The sequence below is a fragment of the Loxodonta africana genome, chromosome 10 (genome assembly GCF_030014295.1).
Source record: "Loxodonta africana isolate mLoxAfr1 chromosome 10, mLoxAfr1.hap2, whole genome shotgun sequence".
NCBI classification, from domain to species: domain Eukaryota; kingdom Metazoa; phylum Chordata; class Mammalia; order Proboscidea; family Elephantidae; genus Loxodonta; species Loxodonta africana.
Window position 1 is genome coordinate 79,544,148 of NC_087351.1, and position 23,412 is coordinate 79,567,559.

A 23,412-nucleotide genomic window follows, 5' to 3' on the forward strand; every position below is an offset into this window, starting at 1 on the left:
GTCTTCCTGTACCCATCATCATCCTTTCCCTCCCAGTCCTGCCAGCTCTTCATCAACGTGCCTGTGGAAGCCGCCTCAGTAGACTACCATGTGTCCCTGGCCCAGACAGCACTGCAGGTGTGTCTGGTTCACCCCGAGCTGCAGAGTGAGATCTACTGCCAACTCATGAAGCAGTCTAACTGTCGCCCACCTCAGAAGTACTCCCTCATGCAGGTGGGCATCTCCAGGGGTGGAGCAGCTGACAGCCACTGGCAAGGGCTTCCCAGGAGGTGGGGAAGGTGGAAAGAGGTGACTGGGCAGGTATCCTTGGACCCTATCTTATTTCCTAGACTTTGAGCTAGCCAGTAGACAGCCGTGGTGCTCAAAGGTGCCTCAGTACAGGTGTCCTTTCTGGGTCTCTATGCACAGTCAGATTGTGTGGTTGCTGTTCTGGGCAAAGGCTGACTGAGTTGTCCATCCCCAGTACCCACAGATGGCTGGGGGCTCCGGTTTGGGGAAGGAGTGCTGAAGGGTCTGCAGCACAGGACTGTGGGGACAGGGGGCGCTGCAGACCCAGCCCTCACCCCACAATGCCTATTTCCCCTGGCAGTGCTGGCAGCTTCTGGCTCTGTGTGCCCCACTCTTCCTGCCTCAGCATCACTTCCTCTGGTACATCAAACAGCAGCTCCAACGCCATGCAGACCCCAGGTGAGTTAGCATCATTTCCTCCATCATTCTGACACTACCAACTACGGCGTGATTAAGAGATATGGGGGAGACTATGATAGACCAAATGGAAAGAGCTTTATTATCACCTCTAGCCTGAGATTTGCTGAGTGGTACATGGAGATCTGGGCATGCTGATCCACGTATCCATGGATGTTTTGTGGGCACTCTCATGTGAAGCCATGTTGTTAGTTGCCGTTGAGTTGCTCTGATTCTTGGCAACTTTTTATATAATAGAATGAGACATTGCCTGGTCCTGCACCATCTTGATGATCTTTGATATGTTTGAGCCCACATAAAGCCATATTGCTCCCAAGTTTTCATTCTCTGTTGTTGTATTCTTCTGGCTTCTGAAAGAAAATATCCACACCAGAAACGTGCAGCATATAGGCCCTGAATGACATATTAATGCCCTCAGTCTTTGGGGCTTTTTTCACAGCCTGCCCCAGCCCACAGGTTTGATCCTGGCTATGTTGGGGTAGGGACTGGAAGTGCCAACGTGGCAAGGACGAGTGGAATTCCTAATATTCCCCTTTTCCTTCTCCTCTGTCTTTTTAGAAACGAGACTGGCCAGTATGCTACCTACTGCCAGCGGGCAGTGGAGCGGACTCTGCAGACTGGGGAGAGGGAAGCCAGGCCATCTCGCATGGAAGTGGTGTCCATCTTGCTGCGTAACCCCTTCCACCACTCCTTGCCCTTCAGCATCCCTGTGCACTTTGCCAATGGGACTTACCAGGTAAGGAGGCTGGGCATGCTCCCTGCCCTGAGCCTTCTCATATCACTGCCCCATAGGTGAATACCTTTGGTCCAGGTGGGTGCTAAACCTTCTTAGGCTTAGCAGAGTCTTAATAGGCAAGCCAGCAAAAGGGATGGGCTTAGGGTTTGGAGAGTGGGGATTAGTGCCAGTGTGTGGGGAGAAAGGAGGTTGAATCACTTGTCTATTTGGCGCCCTAGATCTTTTGAACCCACTGCGTGAACAGGGAAACTAAGACACTGACCAAGAGAGTAACATGACCACAGGCATCCAAAAATTTGACGGTTAAAGGAGGAACAAACTTTATGCCCAGTTCCAGTTTACAAGGGGCGAACTCAGTCCTTAAGCACTTGCCCTCTGCATATGAATATGAAACCAATTTTCTTTGGCCTCGTGCATTCCCCCTTGCTCCATTCAGCCAGCCCTTCCCACTTCTAGCCCCCTTTATTAGCCCTGGTGAGCTCATCTCAGGAGTTTCACTCTGGGACAGGACACTTCTCTCTCCTCAGGTGGTTGGTTTTGATGGCTCCTCCACAGTTGATGAGTTCCTCCAGCGGCTGAACCAAGAGACAGGCATGAGAAAGTCCTCCCACTCTGGCTTTTCCCTCTTCACAGACGATCCTTCTGGCAGGGACCTGGAACACTGCCTCCAGGGGAGTGTCAAGGTGATAGTCTCCCCACCAAGCAGACTGACCCCTCCTGATCACCTCCCAGCTTGGGGAGAGAGCCCATCTGGTGGGTACCTGACTGTTCAGCAGCCTGTTTGGTGCTGAGCCTAAGGTGCTCCCACAAGTCACAAAGATACAGATGTGTGATTGGGAAGGGAAGTATTTCTGTGCTATCCTAAAACACCTGCAGGCAGAGAAAAACTGTTACGTGGCCATGTCTCTGGAAATAAGGTCTCCATACCCATTTCCCCGAAGTGGCTGTACAACATTCAGGAGAAAAGCTTCTTCACAACTCAGTGGAGGAAGGACAGGGAGACACTTCTCCGCAGCAGCTCCAACCAAGCCTGCTGCCAAAATGGACACGTACTCATAGGTGGACACCTATCTGCCCAGGCTCACTGCAAGCCGTGTTGTATACCAGCACCTCCCTTGTACCTTGCCTGTGCTATGCTTGTAGGTCCACCCACATTTTAAGGGGGTAGATCCTTATGGTACCTCTGTAAGCAAAGGCCCTTGAATGAGATTTAAGAAAGGTCCACCTTGTATTGTGGTCTGGGGTCAGTGCCATGGAATATGTTAAGTGTTTGTGGGAACGTGCTGTAGCACTTGATGAATATGAGTATTTTAACACCAGTAACTGCTTTCTTTGGACAGGCTTCTATAGTCTCTTATCACAGCTTGAAATAACTATGTCACATGTCTTCTTTGTAAAGTTCCTGGCCCCTGTAAGGCTTTGTTACACAGTAGGCCTCTGGGTATATTTGGAGAGGAGAACGGCAGTCAGTGTGTTGGAAATGGAGCCAGTGATGTGAGGCCATGTTTTTTTGACAGGGTGGGGGGTCGGGGAGGCTTGTTCAGGCCAGCGAGGGCAACGTTCCTTGCTTTACTGCTCACATCACGTACAGGTCTCCTTCCACCTCCCTGTCTGATCATGAGGGAGTCACACACACCTCACGTCCCAGGAGGGTGAGGTCTCGCAGGTCAGCTTCCTGATGGAAGGACAGTCACTCAGTTCTGCTCTTCTGCTCTGTCCAAGCGCAGCCCTGGCTGGACCTAGCTTCCCTTCTTCACAGGCTTTTCTGACTTTCCTCTTTTGCCTCCTCAAGATCTGCGATGTCATCTCCAAGTGGGAACAAGCCTTGAAGGAGCTGCATCCCGGGAAGTCTGAGGGTGGCACACGCATCGTGAAGCTCATGTACAAGAACAGGTCCTGAGCACTGGCTGAAGGCAGGGTGCCAGCTCAGCCCCTCCCCAACTGTGGGGCCTGTCCCAGACAGGCAGAGGGGCCCACAGAGAGACATAAATAAGATTGCTTGGTGGTCATCAGCTGGGGGCCCAGGCTAGTTCTGCTCCTGATCCTCTGTGAGGCCCTGGGCAGCTCAGACTCTCAGTCAGCTTTCCTTTGTACTGCACATACCCGCCAAGAAAACAGACCAACCTCATGGGTTACCTTATGAGTAAAATTTTGTATGGGTACCAGATATTTAAGGCTAAAGAGTAAATAGCTCCTATACCAATTCCAGGAGATACAGTAGACAATCTGACTTCATCAATTTAAGTAAGAAAATACCCAAGATATGTCTCCAGGCAAATAATTTCCATTAGTCTGTTGGAATCTCGGCGCCCTGGTACAGTGGTTAAGAGCTCAGCAGCTAACCAAAAGGTCAGCAGTTCAAGTCTACCAGCTGCTCCTTGGAAACCCTATGGGGCAGTTCTACTCTGTCCTACAGGGTCACTGTGAGTTAAATCGGCCCGATGGCAATGGGTTTGGTTTTTTGGTTTTATTGGAATCTTAACTCATCTAATTCCCTCATAAACTATGATTCCACATACCAGATTCCTCTCACCAAATCTAGTAAGTCTAACGGTGTATTCATAGTCAACCACATGCTACAGTTGGTATGAAATCTACATGGCCCTATATCTGCTCTGGGTCATACATACTTGGTTACATTTTTCTGGAGGCAATAAAAGATAGGTACACAAATGATATAAAAAGAGTAGTTTCTTTTTTTGAAAATGTAGATAAAGAGATTCCAAGAAAGCCTCGTCCCTGTTTGGAAGCCCAGCTGAGCCCAGCCTCTTCTCATTCTTTTCCTTGAAGGCTATACTTTCGGAGTCAAGTCAAAGGGGAGACCGAGCGAGAGCGGCTGCTGCTTGCCTCCCAAACTAATGGGGAGATAGTGGCAGGGAGGTTTCCTGTCAACAAGGAACTGGCTCTTGAGATGGCTGCCCTGATGGCCCAGGTAAGTTTCTGTTCAGGAATCAGGAGTATCAGCTGCCATCTTTGGACTCATGGGGGTGGGATGGGGGGAGGGAGGATGCACCATGCAGTGTGAAACACAGGTGAGTCTGCAGATCCTGTGGTGGGAAGGCAGTTGTGCTGTCCTTGGCTATGGAGAGAAGCTGACTCACTGCAGATACAGGCTAAGTGTAGAACACTGGATTTGGAATCCCGAGGCCTTTGTCTGAATCCTAGCCACCTTCTAACTGTGAGATCTTGGGCAAGTCATTTCACTTCTCTGTACTTTAGTATCCTTGTCTGTATACTGAAAACAAAAATATCCCCCTGCCTGCCCCTAGAGGGTTGTTTTAAGTATCAAATGAGATCATATATGTGATAATATCTGTAAACTGATACACATTGTAAGTAGAACAGGAAGAGGAACTCACAATCTGACTTTGACCCTTCTCACTGTTACCTTTAGGAGGCTGTCTTGCCAGAGGTATCTGGGACACCTTCATGGTTCCCATAAGAAAGAGTCTGGACTTACATGCCGGAGGAGGAGAAATAATAATAGTTGATTTTTATAATAATCAACATTTATTGAATACTCTATAGTGAGCTCTGTGCTAAGCATTTTACATGTATTAGCTCAGAGTTTAAGTAACTTGATCAGGGTCACAAAGCTGGTGAATGGAAGCGCGGGGATTTGAACCAGCTGTCCAACTCCAAAGGCCACATTTGGAACACTGCTGTACACCAGGATCTGTAGCATTTTTAATCCTGTATCCCATATTTATATGCTTTTTGGATTGAAAGCCAGAACTTCCACATTTTTTCCCTTGTCTTCCACTAATTAACTGTGTCTTTGGATATCAGGCACTTAACCTCAGCTACAAAATTAGAGTTGGTCTAGATAATCGCTAATATTCTAGGAACCTATGGTTGTTTCTTTAATGTCTCTGAAACTTGAGATAAAGGCTCTGTTCACAAGTGTCTTTCCCATCCGTTTGCACTCAACCAGCAAAGTAATGAAGTAGTAGTTTATTTCAACTCTCCAGCAGCCCCCCCACCTCATCCACCTCCAGGTTCTTGACTGGTCCTCCCCATGTGCTTCTGCCACAGGTAGAATACGGAGACTTGGAGAAGCCTACCCTGCCAGGCCCTGGGGGCACACCCCCTGCCAAGGCTCAGCATCTCCTCCAGCAGGTCCTAGATAGGTTCTACCCAAGGCGCTACAGACATGGGCCCCCCGCTGAACAGCTGAGGTAAGCTGTAAGGTCTTGGGGAATGTCACTGTGGGGAGGCATGAGCTGTAATGAAAACATGCTGGCACTTCACTGGTACCATTTCTCTCCATCTGTCCAAACTAGGCACCTGGCAGATACACTGACCACAAAGTGGCTGGCACTGCAAGGCTGCTCCTCTCCCGAGTGCATCCGCATCTACTTGACCGTGGCCCGGAAGTGGCCCTTCTTCGGTGCTAAGCTCTTTACTGCTCAGGTAAGTTCCAGTGGTTACCAGTGGAAGTAGTCCATACCCTCAGGAATGCCCTAAGTTTCTCCTCTAACTTCTGTCTCCACCTGGCCATGTTTGAGCCAGTCCAGTCTGCAGCCCCTGCCTCCACACTAACAACCACCAGGGGTTGCTAACTCTCCACCCACTTCAGACATACTCCAGATTTCCAAGGTCCAAATCATTTAGTTCTGGACGACATTCTTCCCTTTGTTGACTTGTCAGTATTACCCTTGAAAGAAAAGATAGCATCAACTAATTCACACACAAGTGTCCAAACTTAATATGATAATCCTCTTAGGAGTGCTTTCATCTTGTAAAAAAGTTTGAATGATAGAACAGTGTTTAAACCTAAACAAATAAATCTTGAATAGCTTTACATGGCACACAAGGAAATCAAACTACTCAGGCAACAGTTAATTTTACCTGCCTGAAGGCCAAGGGACCAATAGTAATTTCAGTTGGAACTTTTCCTCACTGGGTGTCTGACATGCATGAACTTTATAATCACAGAGATTATCCTGTCCTTGAAGCTACAGATCAGACACTGGACATTCATAGACTCATTCATTCAACAAATAGCTCCTGAATTTCTAGTCCGTTTCGGGCATTGTGCTAGTTGTTTGAGGTTACAAGAGGAGCAAATCAGACACATGAAACTTCCCATCTAATGGAGAAGATAACTTAATCCAATAATTATTCTCTCTATATATGTATAAATATACATATTTATATATGTATAGGAGCCCTGGTGGCTCAGTGGTTAAGAGTTCAGCTGCTAATCAAAAGGTCAGCAGTTTCAGTCTACCAGCCGCTCCGTGGAAACCCTATGGGGCAGTTCTACTCTGTCCTGTAGGGTCACTATGAGTCGGGATTGACTCGACGGAAACGGGTATGTATGTATATAATTTCTAATTTTTTTAATAAACTGTTACAAGTGCTGTGAAGGAAAAGTACAGGGGTATTATAAAAATAGCGGGCCCATTTAGTCTTGGAGGTTGAGAAAAGCTTCCAATAAAAGTGACACGTCCATCCCTCTCCCCAACCTTTTAGGAAGGAGAGGCAGGAAATCTTACAGATTACCCTACTGCAGCTCTGGCAGTAAAAATTAGTTGTTCCAGGAAATGCCCACCAAATAATCATGTTTCTCACTGGCAGGGCCTAATGCCCGTAAAATTGCATTTTTGCTTCCTATTTCTTCTTCTATAGTCCTAGGAAATTGATTGAAGCAAGATGTACTTCAGCTGGGAGAGACTCTGTTCCCCAAGTCCATAACAAGGCACCCAAGGCTGGCCTCTATTCTGCAGCAGAGCTTGCCAACCAGTGTTCTGTGGCATGATGGGTTATAGGTATGCCACGAGCTCAATCCTCTCCACCCCTGGACAGTTAGGCATCAGAGCCTCAAGGCCAGATGCCTCCTGCCATGGGCAGCCTTGTCTGTTCACTCCAGTAAACAGATACCATTTTCTAGTTCTCCAAGATGAGAAAAAGTTTGGAAATTACTGCTTAGCAGATCCCTGGATATGCCTTCTTCCTCAGAAAGCTCTCATCGTTCAGAATTCCTAGGCTGTGGATATGTCTGATAGGATTTTTCTGTTTCCCATCCTGCCCAGCTGTCTTCTAAGGAGAATACTCTGGTGTGGATTGCTGTGAACGAGGATGGTGTCAGCATCCTGGACCACAACACTATGGTATAGAGGGATGAGGGCTGGCTCCTTGACCCTTCCTTCTCCCAAACATTGTCTTGTCGTCTTGTCTTCTCTCATCTGAGCTAAGTGACCATGGCTGCCTCACCCCCTGCCTGAGCACAGCTGTCCTATAGAGTCTAGACATAGCGTGTTGACATTCAAGACACAGATCTCGAAATTGTAACCATTTCAGTGTTCTCCTCCCTAGTTAAGGCTACCTGTGCCTAGAAGATGAGCAATTGATGGATCCTAGGTCAGGAGGCCAGGTGGAAAGTTCCCCCAGAACTAACTCGCTCCTTTCCACAGCAAGTGCATGTCACTTACCCGTACTCTTCAGTGACTACCTTTGGTGGCTGCCGGGATGACTTCATGCTTGTGATTAGATCCATTCAAGACCAGAACTCTGGAAAAGGCCACATTGAGAAGTTGATCTTCCGGATGGCTGCTCCCAAGGTGGGTCTGACAGTTGCTAAAACATTTTACTCTGTTGATATGACGTGGCAGGCTTGGAGCTTAGAGAGGGTTATGATAGTATTCCCAAAGAGCCTTGCCTCCCTTGTAAAATATCTGTCCTTGTCTATAATCAGTACTCCAAAGGGTTCAGGTAGAACAGTAGTCACTGTTGAGCTGGTAGGTGGAGAGGGCTAACAGGAGGAACTAACTCTGGTCCAGCTACTACTATGCTTTTTACTTTATCATTTTTAGTTCTCTCAAGCCCCAGCACCATGCAGACCCATTTTCTTTCTTCCTTGCAGCAGGTCCTAGGGCAGACCAGCTTCCTTTTTAAGGGTATTCTCGCTGTCTTGAGTTCTGTTCTCCCCAACACTAGCCACAAAGTGGGACAGTCTCCACAGTGCTCCACCTTCCTTATGGTTTGGTATAGGAAATGCTTACTAGCAAAAATAACAATTCCAAAGGCTCAAAAACCTAAGTTCTGACTTACAATTCTTGACTGTCTTCTGAGAGTAACTAGAAACACTGTTGCCTCTACTTTTAATCCTAAGGTTGGAGTTTGCCAACCCTCCTCCTCCTTTTAATATCATCCCTCCAAACGAAAGGATATACAGACCCCTTCCTCCAAGAAGGCCCACTTCCCCAGCTCTGTAGGCAATCAGAGCAGAATAGCTGGTCCTCCTTTTCTCAGGAAGGTACTGTGCATCTCAGAGCACCTCCAGGCCAACAGATGCCCATTTCACCGGGCCTCTAGAGGAAACTCACAGTAATGATCCCCTTTGTACATTTTCTCCCAGGTGGGTATTTAAGAGATGAAGAAGCTGAAGCCCAGAAAGGTTAGGCACCCAACAACCACTAGTGAGAAAGCCAGGATTCAAGCCAAGGCCAGTTCAATTCCTTTGTTTCTGTCTTCTCCTTAGATTGCAGAGGCTACCCTCATCATGGCCAGCTACATGAATCATTGCTCTGCAACTGTGAGCCCACCAACCAACCCGCCTGCTTCCCGCCAACCTTGGGAACTGGATGGACGGCAGTTCTTTGCTTCTATTCCACGTGCTACCAAGCGGCCAACGTTACTGTGAAGATTACTCCTACCGTCCCCAATTACACCTGGTCCCTGCAGGATTAACCATATATCCTAGGGTATCTGATACTAACTGTGATGGGTCTAACTGTCCCCCAACCCTCCTTGGTTTAGTCTGTGAAATGTTTGAGTATTTCATTGTCCACAAAGCCTTTATTCTCTAGGTGCCTTACAATGTTTCAGGGCCAAACTTTTAAAAATCCAGGTCCAATGATGAAACCCACTCACTTTTTTCCACAAGAATATTGAGCTCTGGCTGCTACCTTATCTAGACATAGACAGGGAATGATCCACTGTACCTGAGGGCATCAGTGCTGTACGCCAAGGTACTCTCAGGGAAGTAAGATATTTTTTACAATGTGTATGGTCCTTACTTGGGGATTTATACTTGAAGTTTTCCCAGCCCCTGAACAAGACAGGACTAAAATTTCCATTTCAACTGAACCTCTAACAAAAGCCTAGAACTCATTAAAACTGGACTTCCTTCCCAGGTGGGCAAGGTGTTGGGTAAAAAGGAATAGGGGCAGCAGCTCCTATCTTTGCACGCTTTCCCTGCTAAGAATGAAACTGTTCTCTTACACACTGGACTGTCAGCCAAACTCAGTACCACACACTGTCCAAGCAAAGGCAGGAGGTGCTTCAATCTGACCTCTCCTTGTCTCATTTTAGAGACTGAACAGGGCTCAGTGAAGGCTGTGCTCACTACTGTTAAGGTGAGGTGGTGCTCACTAGTGTAGGGTAGGTGGTGCTCGCTACTGTAGGGTGAGGCGGTGACTATTTGTTTCCCCATTCTTTGAAAGGCCAAGGAAATGTGCTCTGCTTTTTTGTGAGGTTGCTGCCAAAGATGAGTCAAGAACACAGAGAACCCCTCCAGGCTCATGGCCCTGACCTGTTTCTCAGGACTTCTGGTGAACTTCTCTTGGGAATTAGTTTGAGAGCAGAGGGCACATATGTGATATCTGTTCTAGCCTAACAGCACTAGGGGAAAGAAATTGAAGTTTTCTTTCCCCTTTGGCCATTGTGATGACACCAATATCACCCCTCCAGACCTAGTCAAGAGCAAAGGAGATGGTAGTTGTCTCCCACCTTCCCCTAATAGGAAAAAAAAAAAAAACCAAAACGAAAGAGTTCATACTCTGATATTCCAACACCTGAGAAAATGAATTTTATTTCATAGCTTTAGGGCAATCTTGCCATTTGTCAGTAAAGTGCTGAAAACTGGATGGATTTAGCAGTAACATCCAAAAACCAAGCCTTTAACAATGTGTGCTTCTTGCACACTGCAAAAACAACATGCTGGAAGTAGTTCATGTAACACTTCAGCTGCTGTAAACTTCCCCTTCTTTCCCGTTTTAAACTGACAAGCATGATGAAAAAAGCACATCAGTCTGCATCTTATAAATGAACTTGACTTTATAAAGACAGGCAGTTTTACAGCCATCTCCCACTTCTGTACTGCCTTTTCCACCAGGATTTAGGGATCTAGCTGAGACGTTTCTACCTCGAACAAGTCACATCTCACATATACCACAGGTTCCTGGGTAACCCTCCAGAGCTGTGTAAAAGGCAGAGATTGCAGCTCTGGTTTTTAATATCTTGAGTGTCTCTAGGACCAATGAGGATAACATCATCTGCCAGGGAGGGATGTTTAAAAAAAAATTAGGATTCCATATAAAGACTAGGCAAGGAGTTTTTTCATACTGAACTTGACGCCACGCTATTCCCCCGCTTCCCCTCCCTCCCAATCCTTCAGGAATCCTCTCAGTTTATTAATTTTATACAGAAGAAGCTTCCTTATAAACAAAGGCTTCTACAGTTCTCTTATTTATCCTTCTTTAACACGCAAGTCCTATGTCTGGAAACAAAAGTCAAATCTGTCTGACCTTTTGTCTCATCCCTTTTGGCAAAAGAAGCTTTTGAAACCGTAGCTAATGATGAGTAACAGGAAAGTATTCATGTGCTTGACACCCATGACTGAAACGCCATGATTGTGTTTGTCAATAAAAAGCAGCTGTCTGTGAACCAGGCAATTATTGTGTATGTTTTAAGAAGATTTGTTTATTAAGAGAGTTATAAATTAACCCTGCTAACACAGGAGCTAAGTGGACAGAGTAGTCTTTTGTAGGACATTTCTTCCCGCTAACTAGTACCTGAAGGGCTGGCTTTTTTATTATTAACTTTTACACAGTGGTGCTCTGCAGTTGGAAATGATACCTTTCTCAAGAAACCTGATGTCAGTTTCCCACTGTCTTGCTCCACAAATTTCAATAGAAAGCAAACTGAATGTGCTTAGGAATTTCATGAAAGTGCTCTTTGCTGATATTATTTTTGACATACTGTTTCTTAAAGTCTTCCCTCAGTTGGTAAAGTAGGCAACATCTTACAAGGGGAACACTAAAATACACAGAAATACGTTGCTCAACATCACACAACGAGTTAGGTTTCCAGTCACCTGCTCTATGGCTCTGAGATCCACAGCACCCACACTGGTTCCTAGGACTGTGTCCACGTGATAATTTAGAATACAGAAAATGAACCAGCCACTATGACTTAAGAGTCATCTCCCAAGGAAGACAATACTGGCCTTTTGAATGCTGGGACTCATGGGCTTGTTGATGTGGCTTTCTGGTGTGCCAGGATCTCCTGGCAGCTCCTGTACACTTCAATCAAGCAGTCCAGCCGGGGCTTGGCACTCTGAATTCCAAAGGGGAGAAACGCAGAGTCAAGATGAACGTAAGAGAGTGCTCAGTGGTGTTGCATCCACGTGTAAACTCAATCTCTCACCCACATCAAGGGGCATAAATGGCAGAGAAATGAGCTCAGACAGCAGGAAGTTCACACCTCAGTACCTTGCTAGAAGGACTCCAAAACTATGCCCGTAGCCAGCCCGTGAACTGTGTGAGGCAGGAGCTCAAAAGACAATTTTTTAATCTGTCTAAATTTCACAACCTCTAAGAGAAGAAGAAGAATAACAAGGACAGGCCCTCTGAGAAGTGTCACAAGCTGAGATAGAGTCCTCAGAGACCAGAAGGACAGTTTAATATGCAAATATTGTAAAACATTTTGTGAAATGAAATGTAACACAACCAAAACTAAAAGAAAAGCCACAGAATGGGAAAAATATATGTGGAAAGAATATTTAATGAAAGTTTGCTACTTAAAATATAAAAAGAATTGTTACATAATTAATATCTAGATTCTACTTGACTAATAGAGATGGATAATTTAAAACAAAATACTGATAGGAGATACAAGGAAATATGAAGAGTCAGTCATGTAAAAAGATACAAATTTAATAACTTTAAAATGCCTTTACCTACATACTAAACGAAAAGAACCAGTTGAATTCACTGCTAGCCAAGACTGCAGAAAAGGCAAGTAAAAACTCCCAATAGCATGGTAAAGTGGTCCAATCTCTGCAGCTCAATCTCAAACACGAACAAAAACCCATGGAACTGCTCATAAACTTTAACAAAATAGCTATAATTTGAAACTATAATGCCAAAGAATTTTTTTTTGAGCTTAGCTGCCTTAAAATCTTTTGTGAAAAAGGAACAGCAGTGGAGCAGGGTTAAATGCATACGTAAATAAATACCTATAATTTATTACAATCATGTTTGTTCAAGTGGTTTTTCCTAAGAGCAAAACAAGTAATCTGGACACAATTTAAAAAGCTAGAAATAGAGTGGCTAAAGTAAACTATAATATTTCAACATGATGGAATACTATATAATTATTTAAAGTATAACGGCCTTTGCAGATGAATGAAAATGCATATTAAATAACTATTTAATAAACAAAGCACAAAATAGTGCCTAATATGTGTAGATAATGACATCTGGGTGAAACTGTATAATGGGAAACTGAGAGTCAAAGTAGATGAATAGTAATTTATGGGCAGAAATTGCTACATATTTGATTATTTTTTCTCTAAAATTTGCATGAATTCATATTATTTTTGAAAGCCTATATTTGCTTCAGAGAGGAACTTCTAAAATAACTAAAATCCTAATTTTCACTGGAAATAGTTGCCAGGTATCCTCAAAAACTCTGACAAAAGTTTACATTCCCACTGAGCATAAACAGCAGTGCATATGCAAGGAGTACGAGAGGAGGTAGAGAATTTCTCTGGAGAAAGGAAACTTAAGTGTTCTGTGCTCACCTGGAAGACAGGTACTACTTGGGATATCCCATGTGGTTCCACTGGATCCTTCAATAAAATGCAGAGGTAGTAAATCACCTTCTGCTGTAAGAAAAGAAACCAAATAGCAGAAGTCCAAGTGAAACTCGGTTTGTTTTCTTTTTCTTCTTCTTCAAGGGGAGGCTCAAAACTTTTTCTCTAAGTAGTAGAACACCTGATAACCTTGAAATGGAAAAGGAGAAGTATATTCTCATTCTTTAAATGAAAAATACAAGAGATGATTTTGAAGCTGGGCTAGAAACAGTTGAAGTGCTGATTCCTTATTCATAAAAACCTATTCTCTTTAAAAATAGTCCTATCTTTTCAACGTAAGTTTCACTCTTATGGTTTATAGACACATCAGCCAAAAAAAGAAACACTGCAAGTACTAGAGCAGAAGATTCCTCAAATTTAATTCTATGACATCAAATACTTTAGTATTTGATTCAGGAACACCCCACCTGCTACTTCCTCCAGAAAGGCCTGTAATACTTATTATACACTTACCATGTAAATAGCCTCGTTAATGACAATATCCTTCACCTTGCCCATCTCAATAAAGGTGGTGCTTTCTTTGCCTGAGGCGTAGGATGAGGTCAGCTGGATGCCCAGGGAATCAATGATTAACAGAGTCTCCTGATCAATCTTCACAAAATGGAGGTAACCAAGTAGGCCTAAGAGGGTGATGAAGATGGCAGCAGAGAGGATCATGCTGTTCTGAAGAGAGAGCCAGAGGCAGGCAGTAAGATTACCAAGTGGTCCTGCGCACACTGCTGCTGTGTTAACAAATCAACTGGGGCGGGGCGGGGCGGGGCGGGGCGGGGGGGGGGGCAGAAAGGGACAAAGGACAGGCGAAAATCTTTGTTCTACTGTGAGTTGAACAGATGCAAGACCCATACATAAGAGGAAACCATACAAAAGAGGAAACCACTTTTATCTGGGTTCTGCAAGTATACAGGAGTCCTTGGGTGGTATAAATGGTTAAGTGCTTGACTACTAGCAGAAAGGTTGGCAGTTCGAACCCATCCTGAGGTGCCTTGGGAGGCAGGCCTGTCAATCTGCTTCTGAGAGGTCACAGCCTTGAAAACCCCACAGTTCTATTCTGCACACATGGTGTCACCATGAGTCAGAATCAACTTGGTGGCAACTAACAACAGCATACAAGTGGATAGTGGAATAGATCCAGATAGCTTCCAAATGGACAGGTCTGTGGAGGGAAATCCACAGCAAAATGTCTGGCATCACACCAATGTCAAAGATTTTTCTTCCAAAAGTGCAATTTAGGGACCCAGATCTTTTCCTCTCTTGCTCCCTCAGCAGAATATACAGTGCAAAATCAGAGACTGAACAATTGTAAAGTACTTCGCACCAGTGCTGCAGATACTACTCACTGCCTATTCAACTGCCGCTTCTTCCTAGTAGAACTTGGAGTGAATCATGACCTGGTCCCACTCCTTTTGCCAATGATTGGTTAGGAATGGGCACATGACAAGTCTGGCCAATGAGATGTCAGGGGAGGTCAGCTAGAGGGGCTTCTGAAAAACTTAGTTCATCTTAAAAAGACAGCTAAGGAAGAAGAGGTCCTTTCTTTATGAAGTTCATAGTGAGGTTTGATGCCATGGCCTTTGCCACATGAAGTGGAGATGGCATAAAAACAAAATTCTCCTATTTTAAAATTGCCTAAGATCAGCCCTCCACATGGAGGAGGCAACATGGTATAAACAAAAAGAAACGGCTTCAGAGTCAAACAGCCTTGGATTTGAATCCCAGGTCTACCATTTACTAGCTTTGTAGATTTGCAACCTTGGATAGATAAGTTATTACTCTTTCTGAGCCTTGGTTTTCTTCTGAGGTTGAAATGAGGCATTCAGTAAAACACCTGGCACTCAATAGGCAGTTAATAAGTTATCTGTCCCTGCTCCCCACATGCCCACAGGGGCAGAACTCAGGCTAGTATTAAAATTCAACTGTATTATAAACTTAGGTAGCTAGACAGATAAACATAGATAAATTACCATGCTCTGAAATACGCTGTGGTAGCAAAAAAGCTAATGGATGCAGTAATAGAAACTACCAAAATACGGAATAAATAGCTCTGCTGTATTTAGCTTTGACCAGACCACTCCTGGAATATATTCCATCCAGGACACTATACATGAAACTAGAACTTACCCTGGGAAAGGCAATCAGGATAAGTCCTTTTAACTGAGCGCTGTCACAAAGTTAGGACATTTGACCCACAATACAATACTGTGGAAGAGGTCCTGGTGGCACTGTTAATCAAAAGGTCCATAGTTCGAACCCACCAGCTGCTCCACAGGAGAAAGATGTGGCTGTCGGCTTCAGTGAAGATCTACAACCTTGGAAACCCTAAGGGGCAACTGTACTCTGTGCTACTTGGTCGTTAAGAGTTGGAATTGACTGGAGGGCACACAACAACAATACCGTGAAGCTAGTGTGGCAAATATTCCATTTTAGAGATGCGAAAACTGAGGCTCAGAAAAAATAGGACTGAGTCTGGAAATTGCTCGAAAAGTTCATAGTTCTTCAGAAAATACGTGAAACTGGGGAAGGGATTCAGGGAAGTAGATAGATTGCCTTGAAAAAGAAATTAGGAGGAACTATAAAAGCTGCTTTCAAGGTCTGTGTGTATCTAGACACACACACATATACTATATATACACATACACACTTGTAGAGGCAGAGAGTTTCTGAAAGACTATATAAGGTATTGTTAACAATGATACCTGTGAAGAGTGGAAGCGATGGATGAGGGTGATCCACTAACAGTTCTCTGAACTCTCGGAATTAAATTACTAGGAGCATAACTACATAGCGCACATGGAAGTTTACATTTTAGGCTGTCGTGCAAGGACTAAGATGTATGCTGGGTGGATCCACAAAAGCAGAACAGGGATCCACGAGAGGGAGATGGTACAAGAGCACAAACTTCACTAAACGTAATGAAAAGATCCGTCCAGCAGGACAATGGCGTCTCCAGAACCAGCGAGTCCTCGTCCTCCGACCCTACAACTGTAGGAGGATCCGGCAAGAGGCTCGAGCTCCACCAAAAAGACCCCAAAGAGCCTTCCAAATCCGAGCCCCGACTCCGAGGGCAGGGAGAGGCCGACCGGCCATTACCTCACAGAGGGTGAAGAGTCCGTAGGCCGCCAGCCACACGGTGCAGGTGACAGCGGTGAGGGAGCGCAGCGAGAGCCGAGGGCAGCTGAGGCAGAACTCCCGGCAAGAGGGAGAGTAGTAGCGGCGCTGCAGGGCCAGGCGGCCGCCGCAGATGTCCGAGAAGCTCCGCTCGTCCTCCATTGCCGGCTCGCCCCCACCCAGCGGGGCCGCGCCGCGCCGCGCCACTCTAGCCCGCCCCACCGCGCCGTCTCGCCGGCTCTCGGGCCACTTCCGGAGAGCCGGGTCAGCGTCCCGCCCCCCGTTCGGCGCAGCCGCAGTTCGGCGCTGAGAGTCCGGGAGGTTAAGTGAAGAGTTCATCGTGCCCCCGGTGTGTTCGGCCGCTATTTTCGGCTTCTTTGTCTTCTCCAAAGAGTCGTAGGGGGCCAGCGACTCAGCAGACAGATTAAAACCGCTACTAACAAACGTGGTTTCGCCCGACAAACTGATTTATATTTCTAAGCCAGAGTGTGCCCCAAGGAGACAGTCCGCAGGTATTCATACATTCCAATCATTGTTTTATTCGTTACATATTTAATGACACCTTTTTTATTGTGTACTAGGGAAACCCTGGTGGCGTAGTGGTTAAGTGCTACCGCTGCTAACCAAAGGGTCGGCATTTCGAATCCGCCAGGCGCTCCTTGGAAACTGCGGGCAGTTCTGCTCTGTTCTATAGGGTCGCTAGGAGTCGGAATCGACTCGACGGCACTGGGCTTGGTTTGGGTTCATTGTGTGCTAGATAGTTTTAGGTGCTGAGGATACAGTGGTGAATACCATTGACAAGGTCCCTGTCCTCAAGTGGCTTCCTTTCTAGTGGGAGAAATAATATGGAAATAATTTCAGAAAGCCGTCGGCAATAAGGTGATGACCACAGGCAGGGGCGGGTGGGCCGGGGACTTTAAACAGGGCATTCAAGAGAACGTCTCTCTGAGAGGAAAACTTTGGAGCTAGAAGAATGAGAAGGAGCCGAACATTGGTCTCAGGGAGTTCTGCAGGTGCACTTTTCCAGGAAGAAGGACGAACAAAGACAAAGCCCTCGAGGCTGGAACAAGGTGAGCTTATTGGAGGTATATAAAGGCCATGGAGACAGGTGCCTGGGGACAGATAGGTAAAAGATCCAGAAGGGTCTTGTATGAGACGCTGTAAGGAGTTAGATTTCACTGTCCAACTTCTCTCTCCCAGACCTCTGCTGGGAGGTAGACAGTAGGAGTGTGAGATGCAGTGTATGGAAAATAGGATTACTAAATGTATGTAATAAGTCCTGTGGGTTCCCTCCTCTTACCTCAGATGTGTCCCGTGAGCCACGGTGTGGCCTATTAAAATAGTTATGATGCTTCAGCCCTGAGGCGTAAGGATAAATGGCATAAAGTTCTCACTAGCTTTAAGTCTCTCCGATGCCAGTCAGGTTCAGTTGCTCCATTCTCATCCAGAATTTTTTTCCTTTTCTTTTCCTAAATTTTTCTTCAAATATTGCTTTGCTTTGTTTTTCCAGTTTTATTTCTGTGCCCCGAATCTTCCAACCAATACTTTTTTTGTGAATATCATTTAATGTCTTTTACAATTATAAAAGTAATATTTGCGTATTGTTGAAAATTTGAGATTTTTAACTGTACAAAAAGGAAGAAAACTTTGAACCACCTATATCTCCACCACTGAGACATAAGCACCGTTGGTGTTTTAGAGAGACCTCTAGTCCTGGAGTTCTGGCCCAGGCATCCCTAATAGCATTCAGAGTCTGCGGACTTGGATGGGGAAAAAATTTCCCCTTTAGTTTCATTAACTTCTAACTGAAATTTAACATTTCTTTTGATTATGAGTGCAGACACAAACCAAGTAGTATCAGCAGTGATTTTGTCACCAATAGAAATCACAGATATTTTCTTTTCACAATAATTGTTATAAAAATCAAACCTGTCACCATGGAGTCAATTCTGACTCACAGTGACCCTATAGGACAGGGTAGAACTGCCCCATAGGGTTTCCAGTGCCTGGAGCACTTAACCACTGTGCCACCAGGGTCTCCATAATTGTTATCTCAAAATGTCCTTTTCACTCATAACTACTTCAAAATTGCAGTAATTATTAGACCCATCACTAGATCTTGTTATTAATGTGTCAGTAAAGAGATACATATGGCTATAACACATTTGAAAAATATTTTGATTACTATATTTCAATTCAAGGAGCCCTGGTGGCATAGTGGTTAAGTGCTCAGCTGCCAACCAAAAGGTTGTCAGTCTGAACCCACCAGCTGCTCCGCAGGAGAAAGATGTGGCAGTCTGCTCCTGTAAAGATTATACAACTTAGACTCCGTCTTATAGGGTTACTATGAGTCGGAATAGACTGGACAGCAACAGGTTTGGTTTTGGATATTCACATTCTGTTGGTTTTCTTTGAAATCCAATGTTTTTTTTTTTTTTTAAATGCAATTTAAAATATGATTGTGATAAGGGATCCGTTAGCTTCACCAGACTTACAAAGGGTCTGTGGCACAAGAAACGTTAAGAACCTGTACCGGCTTAGAAAGTTTCACAGCAGTAGAGGCATAGAAAGAAAAAGACACCTAAATGTACACTTAACATTTTTTGAATACTATTAGGAATAAATATGGTAGTAAAGTAATCCCAAAATCTTTATATCTACTTTGTTTTGTCACATCACAGTATCTTCTTAACTCTATTATGCAGTTTGGCAGCTCAGTAGAAATTGAAACCTATGTGTTTGCTATTTACCTAGGTTCCAGTTAGAATGTGAAATGACAAGTTTTCATGACCATGATCTTGCAAAAGTATCAAGGAGTGATTGTTTTAGCTCTCAGTATTGGATTTCAAAATATTCTCAAATCTCAAAAGTTCCATGGACTATATTTATTTGCAGGGTCAGTCATGGAAAAGTAGAGAAAGGGAGCATGAGAAAAAATATATACCCTCTATTTTCAAGGTAGGATAACTGCTGTAACAAAACACCTTACAATTTCAGTGGCTTGACACAATAACTGTTTATCTTAAGTGCATAGTTCCACATGGGTGTTCGTGGTGAGGTGACACGCTTCCAAGTCAGCGACCCAGACTCCTTGCATCTAATGGCTGCACAACCCCCTAGGGCCTTCTCGTGGGCCTCTCCATTGGATCCTCTGCATCTGGCTGGCAGATGAGGGGCAAGAATGGAGGAAGGTGCATGAGACGGTTTTCTGGCCAAGTCTTTGGCCCACATTTCCATTGGCCAGAACTCATTAGCATGGCTATACTTAACTTCAATGGAGGCAGAGAAACAGCATCTATCAGTGTGGGGAGGGATGGTTGAGGAGAAATGATCTGGTGAACATTTAGTCAGGCAAAGGCCATATTCTTCAAAGAATTCTGGCTACAAGAACCAGGAACTATATTGGAGTGAATTAAGCACTGAGGTGGCAATTCACAGGATTAATCTCCCAGACTTACTTTTGGTATGATGGGTAATTATTTCCACTGTTAAAGTAATTCTTGGAGCCTGAGTGGTTTTGAATTTGAATAGTAAAGGAAAATAGAGTAATTAAAATACAAATTCAGTTAACTTTTTATTTTTAGGGTCCATGCCAGATTCTTAAAACCCTTCCATAAGTTCTATTTTAGTGTTTGCTTACATTTATGGGTTAAATAGTCATTCCAAGAATACAATCTTAAACCAAAAACCAAAGCTGTTGCTGACCAGTTGATTCCGACTCAGCAACCCTGTAGGACAGAGTAGAGCAGCCCCATAGCGTTTCCAAGGAGCAGCTGGTGGATTCGAACTGCTGCCCTTTTGGTTACCTGAGCTCTTAACCACTGGGCTACCAGGGCTCCTCTGTCTTGTACTGTTGCTTCTATTCTGTTTGCTTTTTTATGATATTAATGATTGCTACTGCTATGTTAACTGATGGTAGGACTCCTACTAAGGGCCACTTACCCATAAGAGTTCTGTGAACTCAAAGGAAACTAATAACAACCCATAGAGGAGAAAAAGCAAAGGCCCACATAACTAAAAAGTAATCCCAATGAAATGGGGTTTTAAAGAAATAAACTTTTCATCTGTTCATTTCTAGAATTCCATTTTGATTTATCTAGTGTTTTTGAGTATATATCTCTTCATATGGTTTTTTTAGTGGTTGCTTGTTTTAGTTATCTTGTGCTGCTATAACAGAAATGCCACAAGTGGATGGCTTTAACAAAGAGAAATTTATTTCCTCACAGTAAAGTAGGCAAAAAGTCCAAATTCAGGATGTCACCTCCATGGGATGGCTTTCCCTCTCTGTCGGCCTTCTCATCAGTCTTCCCCTGGAGTAGGAGCTTCTCCATGCAGGGACCCTGGGTCCAAATGACATGCTCTGCTCCCGGCACTGCTTTCTTGGTGGTATGAGGTCCCCCGTCTCTCTTCTTGCTCCTTTGTTTTATATCTCAAGAGATTACCTGAAGATACAATCCAATTTTGTAGATTGAGCCCTGCCTCACTAACACATTAACATCATAGAGGCAGGATTTACAACATACTGGAAAAGCACACAATACCGGGAATCATCCCCCAGCCGAATTGATACACACGTTTTGGGGGGGGGGGGGCATATAATTCGATCCATGACATTGCTGTAGGTATTAAATTATGTATATATAACTTATCACAGTCTAGTGATACTGACATTTTACCAGTTCAAATGAAATGTAAAAATCTTACCTCCCTTTACATCCCTTTACGCTCCCCATTTATTAATTGTCTTGAGTAGTTCCTCTATATACATTAAAAAACCACAGTGTTATAATTTTTTTTTTGCTTCAACCATCAAGCATAATTTCAAAAAATTCAGAGAAGAAAAGTTTATTATGTTTGCCCATATTTTTGTTCTTTTCACTGTTCTTCCTTCTTGATGTTCCAAGATCCCTTCTTTTATCATTTCCCTTCTATTAAGAGAACTTCCGTTAGCCATTCTTTTAAGGTAGGTGTGCTGGTGACAAATTCTCTTCATGAAATTTTCCTCCATCTGAAAATGTCTTGATTTCCCCTTCATTCCTGAAGGATATTTTTCACTGGATGTATAATTCTGAGTTGACAGTTCTTTCAGCACTTGAAAAATATTGTGCCATTTCCTTCTGGCCTCAATGGTTTCTGATGACAAATCTGCTATCATTTGAATTTTTTTTTTTTTAATATATATCTGGTTCTATCATTGCTTTCAAGATTTTTTCTTCGTCTTTAGTTTTCAGAAGTTTGGTTATGATGTGTCTTGGCATGAATTTCTAGGGTTTATCCTGTTTAGGTTTTGTGTAGCTTCTTGAATCTGTAAGTTCATGTCTTTTGCCATATTTGGGAAGTTTTCAGCCATTTTTTCTGTGGGTATTCTTTCAGCCTCATCCTTTTTCTCCTCTCCTTCCAGGATTCTGATGACATAGATATTAGATCTTTTGTGTAGTCCCACAGATCCCTAAAGCTCTGTGTCTTTTTTTTTCCAGTGTGCTTTCTCTGTTGTTAAATTTGGGTAATTTCTATTGTTCTGTCTTTAAATTCACTGATTCTTTCGTCTGTCCTCTCCATTCTGTTGTTGAATCGTGTTATAGTGTTTTTCAGTTCTAAAATTTCCATTTGATTCTTCTTTATATCTTCTGTTCTCTACACAGTGTCAGGAAGGATCAGTCCCTGGAGAAGGATATCATGCTTGGTAAAGTACAGGGTCGGTGGAAAAGAGGAAGACCCTCAACGAGATGGATTGACACAGTGGCTGCAACAATGGGCTCAAGTATAACAACGATTGTGAGCATGGTACAGGACCGGGCAGCGTTTTGGTTTGTGGTACATAGGGTTGCTATGAGTCAGAACCTACTCGACTAACAACAACAACGTTCTCTGCTGAGACTTCTATTTTTTTGTTTGTTTCAAGCATGTTTGTAATTGCTTGTTGAAGAATTTTTATGATACTATGTAGCAGTGGGTAGTGGTTTTTATGTAAAATCCTAGTCAAGTAATTCTAACATCTGTGTCACCTCAGTGTTGGCATCTCTTGATTTTCTTTTCTTATTCAAGTTGAGTTTTTTGGGTTCTTGGTATGAGGAGTGATATTTTCTTGAAACCTGAACATTTTGGATACTGTGTTATGAGACTCTGGATCTTATTTAAATTTTCTGTTATAGAAGGCCCCCTCTGACACCACCCCAGTGGGAGAAGAGGGGCATTACTTCACTACTGCCAAGTGGAGGTTAAAGTCCAGGTTCCCTACTTGGCCTCCATTAACAGCTGGGGTAGAGGAGATGCTCCTTGTTATTGCCGTGTGGGGTAGAAGTCCAGGCTTCTCGTGTGTTCTCCACTGACCCCACAGGGTAGGGGTTGGGGGATGCACGTGTTACCACTGAGCAGAGAATAAAGTCCCTGATCTTTACTCAGCCTTCTCTGATAACATCCTAGTTGAGGAGTTGGAACATGTCATTATAGCCTGGCAAGCTGGAAGTCCAGGTTCCTTGCTTGATCTTTGCTGGCAGGGGTGAGAATGGCACCACAGTGTTTTTCTGTGGTGTTTGGCTGGAGTAGTTATTGTCTAAAAGCTTTCTACCTTGCTGGGCTTCTTTGTCCTTTGGCTCGAGAGAGCATGCTTTCCTTGGGTGTTTTTTTAAGTGTTTTATCTGCACCCATTGTCATTTCCAGGTTGACATCTTTTCTAGTACCCAGTCTGGGATATACGAGACAAAAAGAAAACCCACAAAAGTCACCACCGTATCATTCTTCTGGTCCTGAGGTCCCTAGTCAGTCTGCCTCCCTCCATGTTTCAGAGTCTTATATTTGTTTTATATGTAATGCCCAGGGATTTTAGCTATTCTTAGTGGGAAGCATAGGGAATATATATATATTCCATCATTCTAGAAGAAATTTCCTCATTTACCCATTAAAAAAATTAATTGATGAATATTATCTATGAAATAAAAATGCACAGCCCGCAGTTTACTTTTTCCACACTCTTACTGGTTTC

The 23,412-nt window shown here is 44.0% G+C and overlaps 2 protein-coding genes across 10 annotated transcripts in view; one reads left to right on the forward strand and one right to left on the reverse strand.

Annotated features, from left to right (window-relative positions):
- Window positions 1-11,347, forward strand: part of PLEKHH1 (pleckstrin homology, MyTH4 and FERM domain containing H1) — a 50,956-nt gene extending 39,609 nt beyond the window's left edge. Inside the window, exons 18-28 of the mRNA XM_003408723.4 lie at window positions 37-213; window positions 590-687; window positions 1,264-1,441; window positions 1,969-2,124; window positions 3,234-3,334; window positions 4,232-4,373; window positions 5,477-5,619; window positions 5,725-5,854; window positions 7,453-7,557; window positions 7,861-8,007; window positions 8,928-11,347. Of these exons, the coding sequence (XP_003408771.3) occupies window positions 37-213; window positions 590-687; window positions 1,264-1,441; window positions 1,969-2,124; window positions 3,234-3,334; window positions 4,232-4,373; window positions 5,477-5,619; window positions 5,725-5,854; window positions 7,453-7,557; window positions 7,861-8,007; window positions 8,928-9,089 (1,539 nt within the window). The 3' untranslated portion in view covers window positions 9,090-11,347. The remainder of the gene's footprint in view (window positions 1-36; window positions 214-589; window positions 688-1,263; window positions 1,442-1,968; window positions 2,125-3,233; window positions 3,335-4,231; window positions 4,374-5,476; window positions 5,620-5,724; window positions 5,855-7,452; window positions 7,558-7,860; window positions 8,008-8,927) is intronic.
- The window catches only part of PIGH (phosphatidylinositol glycan anchor biosynthesis class H), a 29,633-nt gene extending 13,001 nt beyond the window's left edge, over window positions 1-16,632 (reverse strand). The window contains exons 1-4 of one of the 9 annotated variants that reach the window (XR_010323180.1): window positions 16,413-16,632; window positions 13,779-13,988; window positions 13,254-13,337; window positions 7,879-7,957 (exon numbers count right to left, since the gene is read on the reverse strand). Coding sequence is in view for 8 of the 9 variants with exons in the window: in XM_064292615.1 (XP_064148685.1) it covers window positions 13,107-13,337; window positions 13,779-13,988; window positions 16,413-16,592 (621 nt within the window). In the remaining variant the exon portion in view is untranslated. The other 8 variants (XM_064292620.1, XM_064292623.1, XM_064292622.1 and 5 more) reach the window with 8 other exon arrangements.
- Between the last annotated feature and the right edge of the window lie 6,780 nt (window positions 16,633-23,412).